This window comes from Sinocyclocheilus anshuiensis, unplaced genomic scaffold (assembly GCF_001515605.1).
Source record: "Sinocyclocheilus anshuiensis isolate Anshui unplaced genomic scaffold, SAMN03320099.WGS_v1.1 scaffold257, whole genome shotgun sequence".
Classification (NCBI taxonomy): domain Eukaryota; kingdom Metazoa; phylum Chordata; class Actinopteri; order Cypriniformes; family Cyprinidae; genus Sinocyclocheilus; species Sinocyclocheilus anshuiensis.
The window spans coordinates 2,846,371-2,873,119 of NW_015539889.1; the positions used below are offsets into that span (position 1 = coordinate 2,846,371).

A 26,749-nucleotide genomic window follows, 5' to 3' on the forward strand; every position below is an offset into this window, starting at 1 on the left:
CGGTGTTTTGTCCCCCGACTATGCCGCCTCACAGTTACCCAATCGCCCTGCTGTGGGGGCTCTGCAACCGGAACCGAACAATGTACAGGACTCTAGATAGTCACATCCAAAGCTGTATCTAAGGCCCTCATATTCCTGCTATCCTCAATTCAAGTTTGGATGCGTGTCTCTGGTTCTGAAACCTGAATATATAGATATGATATGAGAATATACACTATTAGAGATCATGTGGATTTAGTGTGTGCTAAGGGCACTAAATTATGGACTAAGGGCCTGTCCCAATACCCATACCTGCGGTCTTGGCCACACGAGAGCATGTGTACTTGACAAAAAGTAAGTGCGCAAGACTGTCCCAGGTCTGAAAATGGCAAAGCTCAGTGCCCTTAATGCATACACATTAACTATCTTTAATATCATTTCAGAGTGGTATTTGAGGCTAAGTATATCCCATCATTCATCACATTCATATATTCTAATGCAGGACCACTGCTGGCAAATGGGTGCCCTAAGCAGGATTGTATTGTTGTGCCCCCCTTCCTCAAATATTATGGAAGTAAAAAAAAAAACACCTACTATAGGGGTCAAAATAGAACTTTAATAAAATATAGAAGTAAATAAATAAATAAATTGTATTATTTACAAATTACAATTGTAGCTCTAGACAGTTGCCTATGGCTGTGACTTTATTAAACAGTTGTCTAATTGATTTTATAGTCTCAAGCATTCAGAAATCATGCAAAAGAAAATTAAGCAGTTTTACTACGATAAAACCATGGTTTATTTTTGTAAGGGTTGTGATGTCCACATGTTTTTTGTTGAAGAAATTATAGAGGCTGTGTCATCTATAGCAAAAAGCTGGCCAAAAATTAAAGATTAAGTGAATATTTGAATTAAATGTTTGGCCAATAGCCTAAACAAGGATTTGATCATCCTGTAAGTGTAGCAGCAGCCATTTCCAGGCCTTTGGCTCCCTTTGCAGGCATTTGTAATAACATGTAATGTACATAAATTGTTTATTTTGTATTAGCATGTATTTTAACAGTGTTATTAACCAATCATTATTGCCTTATTGTTTTTATATAATGCATTTTAAGTCATTTTAAAGGCTATTGTTGGCTTAGGTCTGTTTTTATAACCACAAGAAATTATTATCTTAATACTTATTTGTAAATTATAATTTGAAGTAACAAAACCATGGTTAATTTGCGGTTACCATGGCTACAAGAACGATGATTTTGTGTTATTTGTGTTAAAACCATGGCTAATTTTTGTAAGGGAACATGGAAAGTCAGAGAGAATATTAGAGGCGTTGTTGTTAGTGAAATTATTTCCGACATTAAAACACGTTATTAACGTCAACAGCCAAAAATGATTGACAGGATTATGAATGTGCCTGAAAGTGATGCACGGGCTTCGTTTTCCCCTTTTTTTTTTTCTTTCTTTTTCTTTTCTCTGCGCCAGATTGCTGATGTATTTTCATGGGCATAGATGTCCATCCATCAATTATGATAATTTGCATTCAGCCGCAAACTTGAGGTGCGAGCGGTCGCGAGCGCAGATGGGGGAATGGCGCGTCAAGGTTTTTTTTTTGTTTTTTTTTGAGCAACTGGGATGGTGCCCCCCTGGGAGTTGGTGCCCTACGCAAACTGCATACTCTGCGTACTCTGCGCAAACTGCATACTCTGCGTATAGGGAGCGGCGGTACTGCTCTAATGCCCCAAAATCACGAGATGTTGAGGAAAACGTTGCAGCGTAAGTTAATTCGATATCACATAGGCCTATAAAATGTGTAAAATGTAAAGTGTTTCATAATTTATTGGTACAGAGATGACTGTGTATTTTGTAAAACCTTTGCAACTTTTGTAAAAGTGTTTGCTAAATGACAAAATGTAAATATAATGTAAATGTAATTAACAAAACTAAATTGAAAATTTAAAACAAGCCCCAAATCAAATACATAAGTAACACAAATAAAATAAATCTCTTCATATAAACAAAATAAGGCTTTGTTTGTGCTCTTTCCATTTAAAATGAGAGGCAACCACTGCATTTTAATCATGATCCAAACAAAGATGCTGCATACATGCAACATGAGCAGTTTTTAATCTAAATTAGATTGTATAATTTCGACTTTGACTTCAGTTTTGTGAAACTATACATAAAAATATCTGCATGAAACAGCGGAGCTGAATGAGACGCAGATTCACTCTCTGCCAGCTGGTGGCGCTTAAACCGTTTCCTTGGTTTCTGCTGTAAACAAAGGAGCACTGCACTTATGAAGTTTAATATGCATTATATAGAGGCAAGATGAAAACAAAAAAATACCATCTAAACTTTTCTAAAGACAGTAAGTTCCCCTCAGACATACATTCATATAAACTCCTACCTCGTCGCATATTTAAATCGATTTTCAACCGGCTCGCGGTTAATCGTTACATCCCTACGGACTACTGAACAGAAATTTTCTAAATTTATTTTAAAGTGCAAAATATTACATATACAAAATGTGTAATAAAGCTCTTTAAAAATTTACTTGCATTTTTACAACACTATGTTATAAATGTGTCCCACTGGTCAATCAAAAGTTCTACACAGACTTCATGCCCACTTGAACAATTGGGCCAAAAACAGTAAATACGTAATGTAAGTAGACTAGTGGTCAAGTGCAAAGACCACAAGTGTGGCTATTGGGACAGGCCCAAACACTCAAGCGCTTGGTTAAAATGTTCAAGACGATTAAAGGCAAGTGAAAATATATCTGTGCTAAACTTATATTTAGTCTTTAACTCAAACACTGGTTAGTGAAATCTAATTAGACATTATTTGGTCATCTAGCATGAAAATCTAATCGCATATGCGAGTGATTTACTCACATTATAAAGCAGGGGTCGCCAACTGGCGGCCTCCGGTCCGAATCCAGACCGGGAGATGCGTCCATCCGAACCGTGAAGCCTTTTGACATAATGAAATAAATAAATGCCAGACTCTACCTATTTTCTAACAAAATCAAATTTATATCAAGCACATCAAGGTCAGCTCAGTAGAGCCGTTTGGGTCCTACGGTGCCACAGGTTGCTACTACGGTTAACTGTTGCTATGGTCAGACGTGTGGTCGTGTGCAGTGCAGAAATCGTCGTGCAGACAGATGAAACTTTCATTGAGTGAAAAACAATGGCATTCTCAAAAATTATGAAAGTTGACGGGTCCTTAAAAAGTCTTAAATTTAGTTGTATCAAATTTAAGGCCATAAAAAGTCTTAAATGCCTTAAATGATATGAGAATCGGTAAGACAAGAATTGCGATACGGCTTAATGTGACGATTAAACTTTTAAAAGGTGATGATTTCATTGAATAAATATGAGTGCTGCACCATTCAAAGTCAGCTGCTGCGCTGCTTTCAGAGTCCCTTTAAGGCAAGTCATTTCACTCTGCAGCCATCTTTGAAACTCCTCTCAGGCATGCAAGTGCAGCTCCTATCTCTTTGAATCAGGAAACATCAAATTCTCCAAAACTGTTCACCAAGCTTACGATTAAATTTCATATTTGAAATCACCAATGAAATCTGACAACAACTGTCTCATAAATGTTGTTTGTTTTGCTCAAATAGCATTAAAAAAAGCTTATTTTTTAGGCTAAACCAGCCAGTGCACATGCATGGTCTTAAGCGCACATCTCCAGAATGCTGACTGTTTCTATAGCAACCAGGACTTCTAACGGCAGCTGCAGTGATGCGATGACTTATACAGATTAACGATTGGCTCTTTTATTCAGAAGGCGGGGCTTCCTTCGATAGAGCAGCCATATTGAAGGTTGCATTTTTGCCCATTCAAATCTATACAAGGTAGGCCTACTCTATAGTCTTTGGCTGCTTTATGTACTGCTGTTACCGGGGAAACCGCTATATTTCTGCCATTCCAAAAGCACCACCTGCTGGCAGAGAATGACTTTACATTTTTAATAAGCCCATCTGCTGTTTTTGTTTAGACCAATGTGAAAATCAAACCCATGTTTTTATGCTGCAAACACGCAGAGTTGTAAATGTGAACTGGTGGATCGACAAGAAGCTAATGCATTATAAAAACTTTAAACAATTAAGACGGTAACATATAGTAGGGCTGTCAATAGATTACAATTTTTAATCTAATTAATCACACCCTTTCTCTGTGATTAATCGCGATTAATCGCACACTTCATGAAATTAAGCATAGACCATTTATCTTGTTTCAAATGTTTATTTTGTCATCATTTGCTATATTCAGCAAAGTAAACCAAAAGATTGAAGGGTGATTCTCAAAAATCTGTATTTTCTGCAAGCTTTTTTCAAGATAAATATAGATGTCTTTCCAAAAAAGGACTCCAAAAGAACTCCAAAACTCCAAAAGGAAACTCCAAAATGACACCAAAGAACCAAATGATATAAGGAGACCATATAAGCACATATGAAAGAAAAAAAATGCAAAAAAATAAAATAAAAATCTGAATTGTATAGTATGTGTAGTGTACAGGTGTGCCTCACACGTCCTGAAAAGTGAAGCTGCAGGCTCTTTGATCGCCCTCTGGTGGCTGGCTGCAGTACAGGTCATAAACCCCGCCCTCTCCATGTAAACGAGTTTCTTTTATCCTTACAGTAGTGTACAGTGCAACAGCTAATAGCTTTTTTACATTTTAGAGAAGTCAAGTTGCGATACCGAACGGGACCACATGGAGATGCCAAAAATCCCTAAACCAACCGCCTGCTGACTGCATATACCTACCACAGTACACAGATCCATTTAGAATAACTAAACAGCAAAATACACATGACAAATCAAAACATTATCTTGAATGTGTGTGGAAACAACGTGAATGTTCGGAAAAGTCTGTGCCTGTCCATAAATACAATGTGCGATTATTGCGTCAAGAGCACTCATACACGCATTATTATAACGGACTCACGCGTGCTTAATGTACGACTCCTGTATGCCACCGCAATCGTCTTTACCTTGATTGAAGTCTTTATCCATCAAAACTTTACTAGCGAGACTGGTTATCAAGTCGAGAAACCGTAGTTTACGTCTCATCTGGCCATACAGTGGTGGGATGTGTTGACGATCCGTTCAGTCTGTGCTTCACACAGCGCGATGTGTGAGGGCTCACGCTCTTCAGAGACAATCACTGAATATGACAGAGCTCGTGTTTAAAAGCAAACACACTGGAATTAATAATCGAAAAGTGTATATTTTTAAAATGTGATTGTTACCAGTTTTACCATACTTTCAAAACAAAAATTAAAATAGGAAAAATATGCAATATGAAAATAATTGAAGACAAAATGAGTTTTACTGAGAAAAAACAAGATTTGGTATTTAAAAAGCCTTTTTCCAAACGGTACATCTGGAAAAAGGGGGGTCATCTTATAATCAGGGTCGTCTTATATTCGGGCCAATACGGTATCTGATCGCAAGCAGAGAAGCAAAATTGGGTTAAAGGGTTAGAATAGAAATTGTGCTTCAGTAATTTTGCGTTAATTGCGTTAAATTATTTTAACGCGTTAAGGATGGTAAAATTAATCGCATGCGTTAACGCATTAACGTTGACAGCCCTAATTTATAGGCTATGTTAATTAATATAATAATTGATTGATAATAATTGTTTAAATTAATATGATAATTGATACTTTTGATTCCATTTTCTCAAAAACAAAAATGTTTTAAAGGCTGAAATATGAAGCTTATCATTTTATAAAACTTTGTTTTTGTAAAGATACCCTGCGGTCTGGCAAAAACCATCAATTCATGTTTATAGGCATATAATTGTTCGGACCTCTTCTGGTGAGGAGGGTTCATTACTGGACCTCAAGCAATTTTAATTGAAGACTCCTGTTATAGAGAGATGTTTAAATATATTTTTCTCAGACAAGCACTCATCCTTCTGTCAGATACGCATGTTTGAGTGAGTAAAGCTTCACAAGTGGTCACAAGGGCCATTCCTGTTGTGCAGTATACCTTTTCAACTGTGTGTTTGGCACAATATCGAGGAGTTTAACTGCAGTGCACATAAATTATAAAACCACACAATTATATTATCTATGACTGTTCTTCTGTGTTTTTACACCCTACAAATTAGGTTAGGTAACTATAAGACTGAATGTTTTTGATTGTTTCCCTCATTTTAATGTTGAAAACTTTAATATCCATGTTGTCTTTACACAGTAGCCCAAAGCTTTCTATACAAATCACTATGACATCATGCAAATTAATCTCAAGACTGCTTTAACATGACATGTTCTTGTGACAGTTGCTGTCTGTCTCACCATGGAGATGTTCGGGCTTCTTAGCTTCATTCTACTGGTGCTCCATACTTCTGCCAGTACACCTGTACCAGGATTAGTGAATGAAATCATTCATGTGGAGAAGAAATTGTCATGGTTTGATGCAAATGCATATTGCCTAAGTACTTCTGGACAATCCTTAGTAGTCTCGGATAAGAATGATGTGAAGAATCTCAGCAGTTCTGCCAACCAGCTCTCTTGGGTGGGACTTATAAGATTTTTTAAACGTTTGGTACTGGGTGGACGAGACCATATCCACTTATTTCAACTGGTATGGAGAGTGTGCCTCAGTGAACAAGGCTGGGTATTGGTTTGCTAAGACATGTGACGATAAACTATTCTTTGTGTGTAAAGTGGCTTCTGGAGTTTGGGTCTTAGTCAAAGAAAACAAAACTTGGCAGGAGGCAAAACAACAGTGTGAAATGGATCACGCTGGTCTTGCGATTATATCTAATGAAGTGGACAACAACATTATCCGTACTCTGGTTGATACTGGTTTTGCCTGGATTGGTGTAGCTGCAGTTCAACAAAATAATCCTTTGATAGATACATGGAGATGGGTGAACAACAAGCCTGTCACATTCTCCCGGTGGTTCAGCAGTTTGTTTTGCATGGTGATTGATTGGAGAGGATTCTGGCATGACCGCGTTTGTTTTGAGGAACACCCATTTATCTACTTCAGACATGTTAACAACATTCTGGAATTCACCCCGGTCAAAGAAAATAAAGCCTGGAAAGAAGCTCAGATTCATTGTAAGATGTTAAACATGAACCTATGATGGTGAAAACGGAAGCAGAATTGACTGCTTTAGTTGTCTATATCCATGGCAAACACAGCTTATTTGTGGATAATCTTTACTTTTGGATGTGGTTGTATAATAACCCTTGGTTTTGGGCAAATAGCCTATTAAAGATTCAATACTGGAATAGCATGCAACCTGATAATGTAGATTTCAAGAACAGAACCATATCACCAAACAGACAAGCTTGTGGAGCTTTAAAGAATGGTGAGTTACTCGATGAGTCTTGTATTGATCCACTCCCCTTCTTTTGTATGGCCACAGTGCGCTCTATGATTCTGGTGTCAGAACCCAAATCATGGATGGAGGCCCTGAAACACTGTAGAGACAGATATGTCGTCAGCTATGGAGCAACACATGGCTGAGAATAAGGTTGAAGGTGTCCAGAGTAATTACGTGTGGATTGGGTTGAACTTTCTAGTGGGTAGTTGGATCTGGGTGTATGGCAATAATATACAGTATGAGAACTGGGTGAATGGTGGAAAACTACAGTGTCCAGTCGCTCATCGCTGTGGAGCCCTCACTGTATCAAACAGCAAGTGGGAGGCAAGACCGTGTGAGGAGAGACTATTTTTTCTCTGTTTTCAGACTTAGAGATAAAGAGAGACTGAAAAATTGCTAAAGTACTATTACAGGTGAAAAGTACCCGGATGACCTACTTCTTCCACCCGGATTCTGAAGTGTGCTTTCGATGGACAATTTACTATCCCATGGCCATGGGAGAGGATTTATGAATAGGCCATGTGACAGTAACAGTAACAGTAACGAATTTCATTCATACTACCCATAATGAGCTGCGCAAAACCATGTTCATATTCGCGCGATTTTTTGCGCAGCTCGTCAGTGAACAACGGCTCTGTGTAGGTAATGCTGCTCAATGTGAAAGCACGCAGGTGATGGAGATTTACCGCTGATTACAGAACCGGCTTTACTGATAAAATGTGCGTTAAATATCGCATGCGATTTATCGTGCAGCCCTAATATATATATATATATATATATATATATATAATTATGAAATTATTTATAATTTATAACATTTAATGTAGAGTATATAGTCACATGTTGTACTTGATTATTGGTGGGTTTTCACTGCAAAAAGAACACAAGAAACCGTTTTTGAGAAAAGCTGCAAATTCAGTCATTTTAGGCTGCAAAAATCTAAAAGAAAAAAAAACGATCCTGCTAAATCCTGGTGGGACTGAGCAGTGGTATATACAATATGCACAACCAATACAGCAGTTTTATTCAAACGCTATTCTAATTAATAATGCATGGCTCTTTTTCCTTTGTGTCCCTGCAGGGTTGTCAAAGAGGAAGTCTCTGACGATAACACCAAACTGCCTTGTTTCAACGGGAGAGTGGTGTCATGGGTGAGCTGCGATAACCTCTGCCTTATATAACATCTGAATCAGAGTGGAAAAGGCAGGCAGTCATGCATTCATATGTCCTAAGAAAGATGCAGCACATGCGCTAAATCATACACTGCATCATACTGGACATCACCAGTTTTAGTTCACTGATTCATTACTCTAATTAAGTCAGAAAGGCACTTTGATGTCAGACCGATTCTCTAAAGTGTAATGCATAATTCAGGAAATTGCGTTCTGCTGAATGCCATTTTTATTTAGTGCCTTTGAGGCCTTTGTTTGTTGTGGTCTTTTGTCATGAGTTTAGTGGAACAGTTCAAACATCCTGTTCATCCAAACTGTGTGAGGGATAAAGAAGAGCCATTGAAACTTAAACAAAAAGCATCTGAATTAGACACTTACATTTTTTTTATATGCATTTATGTGTCTGTTTGTAGCTTGTATTGGCCGAGAGCTCCCATACGGATGGGATGTCGGTGTGCACTGACAGTCATACTGAGCTGCCCCCACCGCTGGAGAGGACAGGAGGTATTGGAGACTCCAGACCCCCCTCGTTCCAGTGAGTATCAATACACATGTATCCTGTGAAACAAACACTCCTGAACGAATCCACTAAACAGATGCGCCACTTGTGCATGTAGTATTTCAGCACAAAAATCTGGATCAGAGTGTTGGAGTCACACTGTCAAGTCACAGCAAAGTATGCCAGATTATAATAGTCTGCATCCTCCATCGTCCTAAAAATCAGTTATCATTTTACATTGTCTACAATGTTTTTTATTGTTTTTTTTTATTTTATGTATTTATTGGTTTTGGTTGATATTGGATATTTAATTGTAGATGCTAATTCTTTCAGTTCTTTTTTTTCTCATTTAGATTAGCTTTGCTGTCATTTAACAGTCACTTAAAGGCAGGGTAGGTGATTTGGTTTGCGCAGACATGATACGTCATCAGCGCATTCCATTATGCTATTGCAGGCCGAGCGAGAATGGAAGGAGTTATTATTGTAATATTATTCACTTTGTACTGTAATGTTTTCTCACCGGTGAATGAGACATGAGGTAATCTGACAGCCCTCAATTCAACCCTCCACCAATGCCGTCTCTCATTGTGTTGCTGGTTAGCCTCTGGTCTACCTGTGCGCATTCAGTGATTATGCAGGGAGGGTGGGATCTTGCTTTCAATGCTAGCTTGCCATTGCTAGCCTCTCCAAAATCGCCTATCCTACCTTTAAAAGTAGTTTTATTAAAGTAGTTTTAGTTTTATTAAATTATGAATGTTTTTAATCACTATTAAATTAAATCTTTAGCAATTCTCGAAATAAATATCTATTTTTTATACTCTACATTATAATGTTGTGATGACTAAATTCACTTGTAGCCTTTCAAATTATTAATTGTATTTTTTATTTTTAATTCAGACAAATTTATAATACTTTTACTACCTATAATATATACCGTTCAAAGGTTTGGGGTCTTTTTTCTCAGTGTTTTTAAGAAATTAATACTTTTATTTTACAAGGATGCATTAAATTAAACAGAAGTGACAGTAAAGATTAGATATTTATAACGTTACAAAAGATTCCTGTTTGCAATAAAAGATGTTCTTTTGAACTTTCTATTCATCAAAGAATCCTGAGAAAAAATTATGATTTCTGCATAAATATTAAGCAGCACAACTGTTTACAACATTGATAGTAATAAGAAATGTTTCATTAAAATCATTAGAATGATTTTTGAAGGATCATGTTACACTGAAGACTAGAGTAATGGCTGCTGAAAATTTAGCTTTGCCATCACATTGTAAATACAAAATATTAATACTTAAATATATTTTAGGGCATGATCGCACTATTACTGATTTGCATAAGTTCTTCAGTGAATCAGGTGCTGGAAAACATGCAAATACTCAACTCAACTCTACTTTATTTATAAAGCACTTTCAACACCACAAGTGGAACCAAAATGCTGTACAGAAAAAGATGAAAGATAAAATAAAAACAAAAAACATAAAATCAATGCAGACATGAAATACACGGCATTCAAAGCATTTTCATTTTACATTTTAAACGAGAACGCGGAACCATAAGGAGCAATCGATCATTTGAGTGCAGAGATCTACTGGATTGACAGAGACTGATTAAATCAGAGACATACTCAGGCGCTAGGCCATGCAGAGCCTTAAAAACATACAATAACATTTTGTAATGAATTCTGTATCGTATGTGTAACCAATTTAAGGTCAGAGTCAAAAATGTCACCATGGTTTTTCACATTAGATGTTTTTTTTCCAGGAAACAAACCCAGGCAGTCATAAATATCTTCTACACACCCCTTATTACCAAATAAACATGAATTCCCTCCTTTTTACGCACATGCTCAATCAAACTCATTCACCTGATCTTCTGCTATTTAGTTAAGAGATAAAAATGCTATTTGGTCCATTTGGATCAATTCCAGGTTCAGTTTGATGTGAGAAATGGTATAACCTCTTGGTATTGCTATGATATAATTGTGTTATATAACTGAATTGTGTGGGCCTGGTCAAGTGAACTGTTTAGTGTTCTCTGCAACAGTAGTTATTTAATAGTTAATTTTATGCTGTCATTTTGTTTTAAGCTCAGCCACTGAAAACTTCCATTTGTAGTGTGCACCAGATGTGCTGATTATCTCATTTGAATGCACATACACACTCGCATTAGTGATAAACTCCTTTCCTCTCACACATTCTGAATTCTGTGTTTCCTTCACCTGCAAACATACTTTATGCACCTCCATGTTTCTTTTACATGAGGTGAAAGTTTCGCTGAATTCGCTCCCACACAGACTCTCTGATCACTCAGGTACATCGTTTCCCAAACTACTTTGTCTTATGTAGCCCTACAGCCCCATCAGTAAGGCTCAAGTAGCCCGTCATCAACATCACACCAGAAATGGGTTGATTTTTAAAGGATGTCTGGTGTTTTTTGTCTTTTTGCTTTCTTGTTTAATAATTGAACTGTCAGATGTCATCATTTTTACCCAGTTTACTGATTACATTAAGAATCGCAAACGTTTCTGTATTACAAGTTTTATGAATTTTTATATTTAAATATGCAAATGAATTGTTATCTAATTAAATATGCATACATATGCATACTTTTTCCAGAACAATAAATCTGAAATTGGATAAAGACAGGTGGTTTCATTTTGTTGATGTTAAGAGTCAAAAGTTTTTACAGAAGGGATTTTTGATATCTCATTCTATTACAACAAAAATCTGAATTTTTTTTTTATATATATATATATAATTATATTTTTAATGTATTTTTAATAATTTTATTTCATATAATTTATAATTTAATTAAAAATAATAATACATTTAGTTTTTTTTGGAATAAAATTTATAAAATCAAGCAAATGATATATGAACAAAGTCATCTGTAAAAAGCCTCAAAATATAGATAGGAATAACTGAAATGTTTGGTGGAAATAAGTGCTACTGAAGTGGAGATTTGAAGCTCAGTGCATGAGAAAAAAACTCAATTTTAAAGATATGTGTAAATCTACAGACGTAAATAGATAAAGTGCAATAAAATGAACATTTCAAAAATGTATTTTTTGCACTCACTAGTCTGAAAAAAAAAATGAATAGCCCAAAATTATTTAACATGTGTCTTGCCTAAAAAAAATAATGACAATAATCACAATTAATTATTTAATGAATTTACAGATCTAAATTTGCAATTTCAAAATCAAAACCCTCCTGAAACCTGCTGATGTAACCCCTTGGGAACCTTTACCCCCGTTCAGGAATCCCTGATTTACATAATAATCTCTCACAGACACGCATGTTTATATTGTGCATGTATATCAACAACAAAAAGAGAGCAGATCCCTTTGGCTCTTGTTTCCCCACTGGGCTCAGTCATCCAGAGAGCACGAGACACAAATTTTGAGGGGTGTTGTGGCAAACAATGAGTGGTGTATCTGCCCATAGCAGAACACCCCAGAAGGGACCTTTTTTAATTTGCTTCACTGTTATGCAATGGCATGACCAAATATGACATTGTTAATGTTCAAGATTTTAATGTTCAAGTAGAGGGGAGGACAGGGAGAGACAACTTTTTATGCATTTTTATAGAAAATAACCTTTAGACTAGATTAGGTTAAACTTATTTGTCATTATACAAAGAGTACAGTTAGCATCTAACCAGAATTGGAAAGAGTAATATATTTTGCAACTGCAAAAAGGGTACAGAAGGCAAAAGAACAGTACTGATGAAAAGGGATATAAATAGAAACGGTCCGCTGTATAGCGATGGTGATGTATGAATTTGTGTAAATAGAGAAGATGCTGTGAATTCATTAAAATATCGGAAATAGTAAAAATGTTCAATGGCAGGATTGTTGTAGTATTTATAATGAGGCCTAATATAATGTATGATACTTGCACCGTACAAAATATCCTGTTAAATTGCCATTTTTCATTATTTTTTATACAGTAATTTATAGTTTTTACCTGCAAAAAACTTTACAATAAGTTTACATATAATTCAGTGTTCTACTATTTGCAGTTTTTTTTACTGTTTATGGTAAGGTCACTTAAAGTTAACAGTTTTTAACTGTAGTTTATTATTATTATTATTTTTATTATTACACTCACACATTCACACATCCTGTTCCTTGTATAAAGCAATAAAGCAAAACAAGTTGTCAATTTGTGTGGATTATATTCGTAATATAAAGGTATGTTTTTGCTACTCTTTACTTGATTAGTGATGATGCCAAATGATATCCAATAGTAAAAATGGACACATTGCTTGTTTGGTGTTGATGAAGTGGTGTTTGAGCCATACAAATTGGAATGTACATACTAATGTAGATCACTAGTGCGGTAATATTTCTGCCCTCTTGTGGCTGATTTTTAAAATGCACAGCAGAGCACAAACTCATCAGATTACATAACAGTGATGGCATGTCTTTAATTTCTTACATTGGTTGCCTGATGAACTGCTAACACATTTGTATCAATTGCATTCATGCAGTGTAACTCAAATTTTTGGTTAGAGGAATAATATGCTGTAATACGCTACCATTCAAAAGATTGGGTTAATTTTTTGTCACTTACGTTCAGTAATACTGCATTTATTTGATCAAAAATACAGTAAACAGTAATATTTTGAAATATTACAATTTTTAACATAACTTTTGTATTGTTGTTTCAGTGTTCATTAATATTAATTTATTTAAAGGGTCATATGATGTTGCTAAAAAAAACATTATTTTGTGTATTTGGTGTAATGAAATGTATTTGTTGCTGTAATGGCAAAGCAGAATTTTCAGCAACCATTAGTCTGTTTTTCAGTGTCACATTCAGTGTATCAGCATTGATACAGTGTTTCAGTGTTGAAAACAATCGTGCTGCTTAATACTTTTGTAAAAGCTGTCATACTTTTTCAGGATTTTTTGATGACTGGAAAGTACAAAAGAATAGAAATCTTTTGTAACATTATAAATGTCTTTACTGTCTCTTTTGAATGATTTAATGCAAATAAAAAATATATATATTTTTAAAAATTAGATTCCATTTAAAAATAAACGATAAAATCGTGATGACCCCAAACGTTTGAATGGTGGTGTATGTTTCGTAGAAACATTATAATTAAAATTTACTTTTAATCACTTTAATTAATTTAAATTATTATTAAATGTATATTTTTATTACATCAACGTTTGTATTAAAATAGCAAGAAGTAAAGTGACTGTTTCTTGCTTAATTATTCATTTGTCTTTTAAAAATTAAGCATTACATTTCTACTGCATGTGAATGTGCGGCCTGCTGTGTATTTAAAAGTATTGTGTCTTCCTCTTTGGAATGGACAGATTCACTTTTTGTTATATGGAAAAAAATTAATTAAATAAACATGTATGTGTATATATATATATATATATATATATATATATATACACACACACACACACACATAAATAAATCTAAAGGTTATCACATTATATAGGCTACATACAGGTCCTTTATAGGGCATCTTTGATATATTAAGACTGGTGTGCATGAGGCACTAGGTTGGTTGAGGGGTTTGTAGTGTTTCATAGTGAAGGTGGAATCAATTTCTCACCTCGCTCAGGTTTCTGCTGAAAACACATATAGATGTACAGTTGCCTGCCCCAGGGGTGTAATACAGAAACCGATCTTTCATGATGAAACGTCCCCTGTGTCATTACCATTATTCTCTGAGTAAACTATCTCTCTCGCTCACTCTCTTGCCCTTTCCACAAAAGCTAAAATAATCTGCATTCCATCGCTTACGTATGTATATCTTACATGCACATAGGTGACAAGCACATCAGCAGTATGTGTCAGATAATACAGTTGTTGCAGTGTGTCTAATGTCACTCAGAGATCATGCTGCATATGTTTTTCTTTGTATGTTTACTGTAGCGCTAATGCAGTGAACAGCAGAGACGGGCTGGACACAGAAACTGGAAGTGAGTCCATTCTCCGCCACCGTCGAGAGCGGGAACGAGAAAGGACCAGACGGAGGAGAGATGAATGTGAGTGTAGCTTCAAGAATATGCCTAAATAATGTCATTTTAGCATAGGTGACCAAATCCCTTTTACACATGCCACTTTATTTTTACCACAAGCATTTTGCATTCTTAAACTTGATATAATCATGGCTTGATCCTACCGTGAGAATGGCAAATGTTTTTCACCCCCTCTTGTGTAGGATATTTGCCTCATTAGTGTGCTAAATACATTTGTCTTTTCAAACCAAGGTCAGAAAGTCATCTCTTTTTGTGTATGTTTGTTCTGTGAATATTGGTGAATTCATCCTTGTATTTTTGTGTATGCAATGGCTTGTATTTAGCTCATTTATCATCTCAGAGGAAAGTCTTAATTTATCCTTAATTTACTTGCTATGACAGACTGAAACAACTTCATCTTTTTTAAGTATGTTCTCACATTAATATGACTGAGCAATACAAATAAAGCAATCAGTCATTTAAATGACATTTAACAGACACTCTCATTGTACAATTTGTTTCTGGTGTTTCTTTGTTCTGTACTTGATTTTCCCTTCATTGATTTTTTTGCACAATAAATAAATTCACAAATAATGAACACATCTGTACACTCTACAATGGCAAAAATGTTATACTTATTCACAACAACAGGCGTTAACACAGCAGAATCACACACCCTTCCTGTCGTTCATTCAACATAGTCCTCACCCTAGCAAAACAAATGCTTTCTCACACACAAACACACCCAGACCTCTCAAAATAATTTATCTGTGTGATTGTGATGGTAGCATGGGGCTCTCTGTTGGCCCATTAGTTCCCGCTGATCATTAATCAGTGTGGCTTAATTAGGCGGCCAGTCTGGAGACAGTGTCAGTGGTGACAGTGCAACACTGAGTTCACAATTAATAGGACAGAAAGGAGAAAAAAAATATTAGGTATACAAGATGTACTGTTCCTCTGGGAATAGCCAGGCAGGAGCTATAGGGATTCTGGGCCCCTAGACTGTATTTTGTGCTTTGCCCCTTTCTGAGTTTCCAGCAAAATGCAAAGGGATGTGATGTAAATTATGTTATTTAATTATTTTCCATTTTTTTAGTTCGTATTTTTTCCAGTGGAAGAAGATTTTACAATTATAACAAGACATTCAAAAAACGAACAACACACTGTTACAAAAATTAAAAGTATATGTAGCCTAGCCTATATTTAGAGAGCATGGAAAACGTAACATTTAATTATTTATTTATTTGAAGCTTACAACATTGATTAAATATTAAATTATTTAGTATTAAATAAAAGAATAATAAAAATAAATTAATAAAATTGATTACCTATCCTGAAATATGTAGATGTGTATTTTAAGAACGTGAAGAACAGTAAGGCGTAACATTTATGTATTTATTTACTTATTTACAAAGATAACGTTACGTTTCACACAGTATATCTTATATCCTCAAATTTCTGTCCGGATTTCTTTCTCACCTCGCGGGGGTTTATGAACACGCTCCATTATCTCGCCGCGGTCATATGTTGCTCGTAAATTATAATCGCACATGATTACTGTTGCTTTGGTCTCACGCTCGAGCAGCGGACGCAAACATCGAAATAGTCGCGCGCATAGTCCGAGTGCTGCTGTTGATGAATGGCAGTGCGCGGCTGCGCGCCTGGGCGAGAGTGCGCACAGAAGGGGCGGGTAATAAATTCATATCGCGCGCTCCCGCGGGAGTCCTGTCTGTGTAGTAGTAGTTTATTTCTGTGCGCCGGCGGAGAGTAGCTCTTCTGTCGTTAGCGCTTTCTGAGGTAAGGCGACTTTACTTTACATATTCTATTAAAACTATTCACAGAATTCAGGTTTTCAATACATACGTTTTGTCGTGTTTTAATATTATTAATTTATCAGGAAGACATTCGTAATTGGCCTGTATTTTGGGTAGAGCACTTGAAAAGAGACTTATGTCAAATAAATGTATAAATAAATAAAAGGTATGTATATAATAAAGTAATTTTCTTAATCAGTATTTTGTACAATATTTCAAAATATTTAAATACCATTAGAACACAAGTTGAAAAAGATGTTTTTAAAGATATTAATTATTGACTTGTTTTCATATATAATTTTTTTACTCAGTTTGATTGTTTCAAGAATAAATTTTGTATAACTAAAATAAATTAAGTGGGAATGGTCTATACATTTAACTAGCACGTGAAGAATTCATTTTCAGTAGATAGTAACCTGATATACGTTATATTATGCCTCTAAACATGTGATATATCTTTAGGCTAGTTTTATATAGGCTGCTTACACAAACTGGTGATGTATTGACTACTTTTGTTTCCATTTCATTGCTGGAAGTCAAACATGGCTTTGTAAAGATTGCCTAGTTTGCTATGTCTAGATACATTATGCTGCATCACCATCTTTTGTAGTTAGTTTGCTCTCCATCCTAAATAATATAACATAATATAAATGAAATTGTTAAACATGTTTTGTTCTCCATTACTCTCTTGTTGTGCATTTCCCTATATCTCTTCTGTTCTTCTGCCAATTTACTAGTAACCTCAAAAAAATTAAGTAAAAATCAAAAGACTGGTGAGCATATTATAGACAGTATGAGAGAGCGATATCAGCCCGGTGAAAGAAGCACTGGCCACCCAACTCTCCTGGAATGTTTTGGGTTCCACCAGAGGGAATATACAAAGGCCGGCTCACTGGGATGCCGCCGCCTCACCAGAGCCTTCCAGCCAATCAGATGCCACCCTGAGGCAGAGCCACACCCACGGGAGTGTATGTTTTCTTCTTTTAAAGTTTGCCGCTCAAGGTTTGATCAAGCCATGAATATATCCATGTATTTGGACCTCTTTTTTTTTTTCAGTGTTTTGTTGTTTCAACGAGGCCTTGATAAGCCTCACTGTGGTTATGATTGTTGTTCTCAGACCCACGTGTGAACGGTCACTCTAAAGCCGAGCGGGTGGTGAGGGACACAGCCATGGCCTGTGACAGTGGCTCTGTGATGAGCAGTGAGCTGGAGTCAAGCTCCTTCATTGACAGTGAGGAGGATGAGGACGCTAGCAGGTTTGGTTTGGAATGATTAAAAGCATAAACTTTTTGACATGTTATGTTTATATAACTTTTCCTGTGTGCTAGCCTTGTAATGGAATTATTATTTGGTCTTGGCTCTTGGTGCATAATTATATATTCAGTAATCAATTTGTTGTTCTCTCCTCTGTCTCTCTCAGGCTGAGCAGTTCCACGCAGCAGAGCTCTTCTTTTCAGTTAATGAAGAGACATAAGCGCAGGCGTAAAGTCTTTTAGAAGAAAATGCAAAACATTTTCTGTTAGGTTTAGGTTGTGAATTACAGTATTTATGACTAGCTGTATATAAAAAACAATAGAAGTCTATGGAATGTCCCCATTTAGAAAGCTAAGCAAACGTGTGTGTGATGTTTTTGTTGTATGTGGCTTCTAAGGGTCTCACATATCTCCTCTGGTTTTGTTTCCACAGTCATCTTCCTTCAGCAGTATCACAGATTCAACCATGAGCCTCAACATCGTCACAGTTACACTTAATATGGGTAAGATCAGCTTGCTTTGTACATGCACACATACAGTACATCACAAATTCATCACTTCCATCTTCTCTTTCATTTGCACAGAGAAATATAACTTTCTCGGCATCAGTATAGTGGGCCAAAGTAACGATAGAGGAGATGGTGGCATCTACATCGGCTCTATTATGAAGGGAGGAGCGGTGGCAGCAGATGGGAGGATAGAGCCAGGCGACATGCTACTGCAGGTAGGTTGTAGTATCTGGAATGGCACTTTTTGTGAATGGTTACTTCTGATAATTTCAGTCTGATTTAAACAATTTCAGTACCAGTTGTTTTTTGTAAACAATATAAAAAAGATATTGCAAAGAGGCTGTTGTCAAATTATGGGTCATTGAATGCTATATGAGCAAAACCACAGCCTGTGATTTAGCAGAACAAAGTTCTCATCATTTTGCAGCAAATGGTACAGAAAGATAGCGGGAGATGGTCTTGAAAATTACAAAATATTATTTTTAATAATTTTACTATAAGTAGACAAAAATGTTGTGGTCATATAGGCCCTGTAGTTTGACCAACAAAAATGCATTATATGGATAGTGCACCCAAAAATGAAAATTCTGTCATCAGTTACTGACCCTCATGTTGTTCCAAATCTATATGACTTACTTTCTTGTATGGTACATAAAAGATTATATTTTGAGGAATTTTGGTAACCAAACAGTTTTGGATCCCACTGGCTTCTATTATTATTTTTGACCGAAGTCAGTGGGAACCAAAACTATTTGCTTACCAACATTCTTCAAAATATTGTCTTTTGAATAACATGAGGGTGAGTAAATGAGACAAAAAGTTAATTTTTAGATCGACTAAAAAGTCGACTTTTAGATCGACCTAATAGTTCAGTTTTTTACTTGTTGTTTGAAAAGCAGATTAGTATAATGCAATGGACTGGTTCTGATGGTGGAAGATACTGTGGTGTATTAAAGCGATTGGAGCAGGGACATACAGCTTGTATTTACATTTGATTTAAGGGATGAAATTTAGCATCTGGCTCTGTGCTCTGTGGCTTTAGTTGACTGTAAATGCAGATACAGCCTTCAAATGCCTCCAGCAGCTGCTGATCCCTGTTGAGCAGCAGATTACAGTAATGACTGCATCTTTGTATTGGCATCGCACAGTGTAGGGCACCTTCAGGTATGAGTATTAGATCAGTTGAATGCTTTTTTTTTTTTTTTTATAAGATCTTATAAGGTCCCAGTTGGCTTGTGTGTTAATGAAAAATTGCGCCGACGGATCTGAGTTAAAGAGCAGATCATATGGGTTTTCGAAAAAAAAATATTTTTTGCCGTTTGTAACGTAGCTATCCTTCAATGTAAACAGTCTACAAAGTTGTTAATCAAAAAAGTGCATGATAAATAAAGATATTGTCTCTCAAAAGAAACAGTCGACTCTGAACTGCCTTAACGAGTCGTCATATTTTCGAATCTTCTGCGTGTTACCTATATACGCCACAAGGTAACAAATTTGCATAATCCCCGCCTGCCCGCGAAATACGAACACTCTGACCTGCCCACAAACACTTCCGCTAGTTAGTGTGTTTACATCATGTCGAGAAGACGCTGCGTTTTCAGCCTCACTGGGCATTCTAACACAGTTCCCACACGTGCACCTCAAATAAGTCAATAATAATAATAATGAATGCAATAAAACTGCTGTCACATCACGTAAAGTACCACATACAAAGTTTAAACTTACCACTGAGAAACGTCCTGATCAATCATGCTTGCGATGAAGTTTCCGGTTGAGCGACTGCATTGGTATCATCCTCGGACTCAGGCTCGAATTGATAAGGTAATAACGATGCCATTTTTGTAACCTTCTAGCATCTTTGTTTACAAGTAACCCTCCGGGGCAAAAAATGTATTATGGTAATGGGCGTTTCGTTTCCGACACACATTGTATACGGAAAGACCAATCACAACAGACTTGGCCAGCTGACCAATCAGAGCAAACAGCACACATAAACTCAGAAGAAACACACTGAGGTAAAATTCAAAATGTTTCGTTTATTCATAACATGATATAGTTAAGTAACACCATGACAAGTGAGCTATTTTGCTCAATATTCTCACGACGCAAAAAAAAACATTCAAAACACCTACAGAGTGCACGCATTACGTGAAATCTAGTGCGCATTTACAGTGCGCTCTTTCACTGCATGATTCAGTCTATTAAAATACATGCATTTAAGACATGGGGGCAGAACATGCGTATATTTATACCACTTCATCTAGTTAATCAAGTTCACACGGAATAGTGCCTTTTTCTCCAAAAATTACCATATACAAATGTGATACTGATTTTTTACAACAGTTCAATAAACTAGAAGTTTTATTAAGAGACTTACGTTTTAGACACCATATTGCCTGTTTTTGCACTATTTCGCCAACAAAAAATAATTCCAAACAAAGCCACAGCGCTGTTTTGCGTCTCTGAGCAACATGACGCTGTTTCGTTCCTGAATGAATCAACCATTTAAACGATTCGGTTCAATTGCAATGACTCACTCATTAACAGTGACTTGATGACACCTACTGTCGGATTTAATTTCCCAGTTAAAGTATTTATTTTTATTTTTTAAATGATTAAAAAGGTTAAAAATAGGCCTTTGTAAAGGTAAATATGCAGATTTAAGTATGTAAAAGCTGATAGAACACTGATGAAAATATTGCTTCAGAATAAATAGTTTACTCCACCAAAAATCTCAGTGATGCAGTTATTTTGCGGGGATTTTTTGTATGGAATATTGTCTGCTGACATTAAAAGTTCACTGTATATCGTAGTTATAAATACCATTTATTACAGCAATGATATTTTGTTTTCTTTTTAATTTATACACATTAAATATTACATATATGTATGTAATAAAATGTGTATTTCCATTACAGGTTTAGGTCTTAAATTTCAGGTGGTATTAAAGGTGGTATTAAAAAGGTCTTAAAAAGTCTTACATTTAACTTGTTCCTGTCTGCAGAAACCCTGTAAATGTATATTCTGAGAAAATTACAATGTTTTCAGACCTTAGATGCATTTAAACCTGTTGTATGGGACTCCAACACAATATTAGGACACTTTAAAATACCATATGACCTGCTCTTTAATACTAGGTTTATAGGCTACTTAAACTAGGTTTATACTATAGCTAAACTCTGAAATGATTTTTTTCACCGCCATTGTTGCCAAATAGATTAACAATGTTTAATGTAATTATTATGTTCACTTTTAAAGTAAAAGTCATTACTTGTAAAATTAATGTAAATACGGCATGGTTGTAATTCAAAATAATTGGGAATATATTGTGAATAGTTTTGAATATCCAAAATATTGTCCAGCCCTAATGGTAACATATGTTTATGCCACATTTTGACTTACAGGTAAATGACGTGAACTTTGAAAACATGAGCAATGATGATGCAGTCAGGATCCTCAGAGAGATCGTCTCAAAGAACGGGTGAGAATGAACTGGAGAAAGATGTCTGAATTGTTACAGCTTAGATGTGATTGCATGTTAACTAGCTATTGTACTTGTTTTCTCTAGTCCCATCAGTCTCACCGTTGCCAAATGCTGGGATCCTTCCCCTCGCAGTTACTTTACAATACCCAGAGGTCAGTATGCACAAACTCTTGTTCTACATTTCTCTCAAATGTAGAACAAGAGAAGAGATACACAAAAGATACACAAAAGCCAGGCACAGATATACTTATCCATCTTCTCTGACTTGTTCTGCTTTTTTCTTTTCCACAGCTGAACCAGTTAGACCCATTGACCCGGCAGCATGGATTTCCCACACTACTGCACTTACAGGATCTTACCCACAAAATGGTACAGTCTTTTCTGTTTGATAGCTCACAGCATCTTTTTGCAAAGCATAAAGCTAATCATCCTGTTGTCTTTCACAGAGTTTGACGATCTCCCTCTTACAGTGGGAAAGACAGACATGGCCACTGTTGTAAAGGTGATGCAGCTTCCAGACTCAGGATTAGAAATAAGGGACAGAATGTGGCTGAAGATTACTATAGCTAATGCTATAATAGGTGAGCTGTCTTTTTCTTCCTGTTAGTGAGATGATGTTACTATTTTATATATATATATATTTTACTTTATTTCAGTTTATGGAAATGTTTTTATGGTATTACTTTCTCATAGTATTAGCAATGTTTTTATGTTATTGGATAACTAGATATTTATTTGTAATCTGTCTGGATCTCGCATGTTACAGGAGGTGATGTAGTAGACTGGCTGTACTCACGGGTCGAGGGATTCAAAGACCGGCGGGATGCCAGGAAATACGCCAGCAGCCTGCTGAAACATGGCTATCTCAGACACACTGTCAACAAGATCACCTTCTCTGAACAGTGTTACTACACATTTGGAGATCTCTGCCAAAGTACAACACATCTCTACATTTCCATTAAAGGAATAGTTCACCCAAAAATGAAAATTAGCTGAAAATATATTCATCCTCAGGCCATCTAAGATGCAGATGAGTTTGTTTCTTCATTGGAAAAGATTTTGAGAAATTTAGGATTATATCACTTGCTCACCAATGGATCCTCTGCAGTGAATGGGTGCCGTCAGAATGAGTCCAAACAACTGATAAAAAAAAACAAACAAACATCACAGTAATCCACACGACAGTCAATTAATTAATGTTTTGTGAAGTGAAAAGCTGTGTTTGTGTAATAAACAAATTCATCTTTATTTTTCTTCAAACCATTGCCTCCAGCCTCTATCTATAATACTGCTTTCTTCAATCAGGAGAGAAATATGCACAGATCAAGCACCGTTTACAAGCAAAAACAGTTTGAAACCGTTCTAAACAAATACGTTGGTTTTGATTTTGTTGTCAGAGGATAATAGGGCATGTACTTTTTCACTGGAGGAAGTATTATTATGGATTATGGACTGGTATTTTGGCCAGAAGCCACAGTTTAAATGTAAAATGCATTAATGATGGGTTTGTTTCTTACAAACAAGCAGCTCTTCACGTCAAAATATGTTAATTAATGGACTGTAGTCTTGTGGATTATTCTGATGTTTTTATTAGCTGTTTGTACTCTCATTCTGACGGCACCACTGATCTATAATAGAGAACATCAGTATCAGTATATATAGATCAGAGTGGACGGCACCCATTCACTGCAGAGGATCCATTGGTGAGCAGGTGATGTAATGCTAAATTTCTCCAAATCTGTTCTAATGAAGAAACAAACATCCACATCTTGGGTGGCCTGAGAGAGAGTATATTTTCAGCTAATTTTAATTTTTGGGTGAACTATTCCTTTAAGTTTTATACTGATCCGTTCAGACGTTACATTTAACCTCTTTATATTTCCTTCTTTCTTCTTAGATATGGCTACACTAAACTTGAATGAGGGATCGAGTGGTGCTGGTTCAGAGCAGGACACATTGGCCCCTCTTCCCCCGCCGTCCACTAACCCGTGGCCCATGGGTGGCCAGCCCTTCCCCTATCCACCCTTCTCCACAGCGCCCTCTGGTTTCCCCCCAGGTTATTCCGACCCCTGCCACACTTTCCACAGTGGCAGCGCAGGAAGTCATCACAGTGAGGGTGAGTATGGAAAGGTTATCCATGACTTAAGACATTCAGATTAACTGAATCACAGTAAGAGCTTCCAAAATAAATCTCAGTCTGGTTCAAAACTGAAATAATACGATCTTATAATTTTGATAATATAGAAATATTATTTGAGGTTGTTGAAAATGTATGAAATAGCCAGTCTTTTGTCACAGTATATCACATTTGCTTGCACTCTGTCTAGCTGTTTTTGAGTGCAAGAATTATGAAAATATGTGGCTTTGCACATCCCTAATATGAATTTCATGCATGACTAGTATTATCTACTGTATATACTGTTATCTCTGTACAAGGGTTATTTCATGAAATTATTGTCTTCAAATATGGTCGGCCCATCCCAGCTGTAGTATTTTGTGGGGTCTCTGAAGATCATAAGTTTAAAACCTTTCAGGCATCTCTCAGTTTATTGTCTTCATCATTTTTGGCCACATTTTAAGAATTGATTTTAGCTCTTGTCATGATTTCAGCTGCAGTGCTTGCATTCATCTCATTCACTATTGCTTTTTGCTTTCAACAATGATGCACTGCACAAACACATCCATCTCAATCCACTGCTTCACATTAATGCATAACCTGTTGCTCATTTCACACATGCCATGCACCAGCTCAGTTAAGATGTCAGGAAGGAAACTCAGCAGCCTGTTGTGTATGTGTGTGTGTGTGTGAGTTGTCTGTAGAGAGCAGTTGGAGTGATCAGCTATCTCTTGAGTGAAGATTCAGGTGTGTTGTGAGGTTTGAAGCAGATGGATAGGCCCATAAAAGTCAAAGAAAGTAAAACTAGGGCAGATGTTTAGTTGTGTGGAAATTTTAAATATTTCAAGTACATGGATTTTATATATATACTACCATTCAAAAGTCTGGGGGTCTGTAAGATTTTTTTTTTATGTTTTTGAAAGAAGTATCTTATGCTCACCAAGGCTACATTTATCAGAAACACATTAAAAATAGTAATATTGTGAAATATTATTACAATAAAAAAAAAAACTGTTTTCTGTTTAAATATATTTTAACATGTAAGCTATTACTTCAGTCTTCAGTGTCACATGATCCTTCAGAAATCATTCTTATCCACCTTATTTTTCCTGTAAGACCGGGCACGGCCATTTATAAATTTAATGTGTCTGGCTTCCGGTCTCATCTGCTTCCAGCTATTTTTAGCTGTACAAAACAGCTCGTTTTGCTACTTGATATTGCAAACTGGTGTTTCTTACCATATTATCTTAATGTATTACTTTAATTATAAACACACTGGTTTGTAGCTCAAACAATTTTACCGTTTACTGCACTTTGTTATTCCTCTCGTTATTTCCCAAAACAGCTCGTTTTGCTACTTGATATTGCAAACTGGTGTTTCTTACCATATTATCTTAATGTATTACTTTAATTATAAACACACTGGTTTGTAGCTCAAACAATTTTACCGTTTACTGCACTTTGTTATTCCTCTCGTTATTTCCCTACCGCAGCTAATGAATCGGAAGTATCGCACATTCACAGAAAACCGCTTACTTCTGCGTTAAAAAATAAGGTGGATATGCTGATTTTGTGCTCAAGAAAAGTTTCTTGTCAATGTTGACATTTTTTTTTTTTTACAGTAATATTTTTGTTGAAACTGCAATACATTTTTTAGGATTTTTTGATGAATAGAAAGTTATGAAAGAACAGCATTTAAAATAGAATTCATTTTGTAATATTATAAATGTCTTTAGTGCCATTTTGACCAATTTCATACATCCTTGCTGAATAACACTGTCAATTTCTTTAAAAAAAATCTCACTGACTCCTAACATTTTAAAGATAATGTAGATTTTCAATACTGCCCTACAAAGGCAAAAGACCTTAACTCGCTAGAGTGTGACACTGAGAAAAATTACTTTCAAGTTTTTTACTTGTCCAGCCAAATTAATTATAGGTAGGACACTGGAAATTTAACAATTAGATGTTTTAGTAATGAAAATTATCTACATGAAAAAATTGTGAGCTCAAACTTGATTTTTACCCCTATTTTGAAGTTAATGTACTCTGCCTTTGCATTGTCTGCAAAACGTGAGAAGTCACACCAAGGCAAAAGGCAGTAACTTCCACATTATCAATATTTGGTTGCTGATCACTATTTACAAAATCATTATAGTAACACCTGTATAAAATCTAGTGATCATGGGCTATCTCATATAGGCTATTGCATATAGTAATGTGACTGTCTTAATTGTTTTGTTTTTTTTGACCAACAAGCAGACTAAAAGTTAAACATGTGAGTGGATACCGTGGATACCAATTTATTTGCTATGCTCATTAACGTAAAAGAATGCTAGACATAGCATAATTGCTTTTATATTGACTTGTATTAAATAGCCTAAACTAAAAGAACGACTTGTGGATTGATGTGAACACCAGCAAGCAGGAATAATTCTCAGAATGCTTGTGGATTAAATATCTCCGATAACGTTCATCGCCATGGATTGATTTTATCGGGTTACAAGAAAAGGTAGGATATGGATTTAATTGCGAACTGTTAGTAGGCTACTGATTTTATGATTGATCA

General features: G+C 35.9%; 1 protein-coding gene across 1 annotated transcript in view; it reads left to right on the plus strand.

The window, feature by feature from the left end:
* The window catches only part of LOC107685713 (segment polarity protein dishevelled homolog DVL-1-like), a 37,728-nt gene that overhangs the window by 7,413 nt on the left and 3,566 nt on the right, over positions 1–26,749 (plus strand). Inside the window, exons 2-14 of the mRNA XM_016482406.1 lie at positions 8,414–8,483; positions 8,918–9,039; positions 14,919–15,031; positions 17,936–18,074; positions 18,239–18,300; positions 18,470–18,574; positions 18,656–18,795; positions 21,985–22,061; positions 22,149–22,216; positions 22,356–22,433; positions 22,511–22,645; positions 22,831–22,998; positions 23,962–24,180. Of these exons, the coding sequence (XP_016337892.1) occupies positions 8,414–8,483; positions 8,918–9,039; positions 14,919–15,031; positions 17,936–18,074; positions 18,239–18,300; positions 18,470–18,574; positions 18,656–18,795; positions 21,985–22,061; positions 22,149–22,216; positions 22,356–22,433; positions 22,511–22,645; positions 22,831–22,998; positions 23,962–24,180 (1,496 nt within the window). The remainder of the gene's footprint in view (positions 1–8,413; positions 8,484–8,917; positions 9,040–14,918; positions 15,032–17,935; positions 18,075–18,238; positions 18,301–18,469; positions 18,575–18,655; positions 18,796–21,984; positions 22,062–22,148; positions 22,217–22,355; positions 22,434–22,510; positions 22,646–22,830; positions 22,999–23,961; positions 24,181–26,749) is intronic.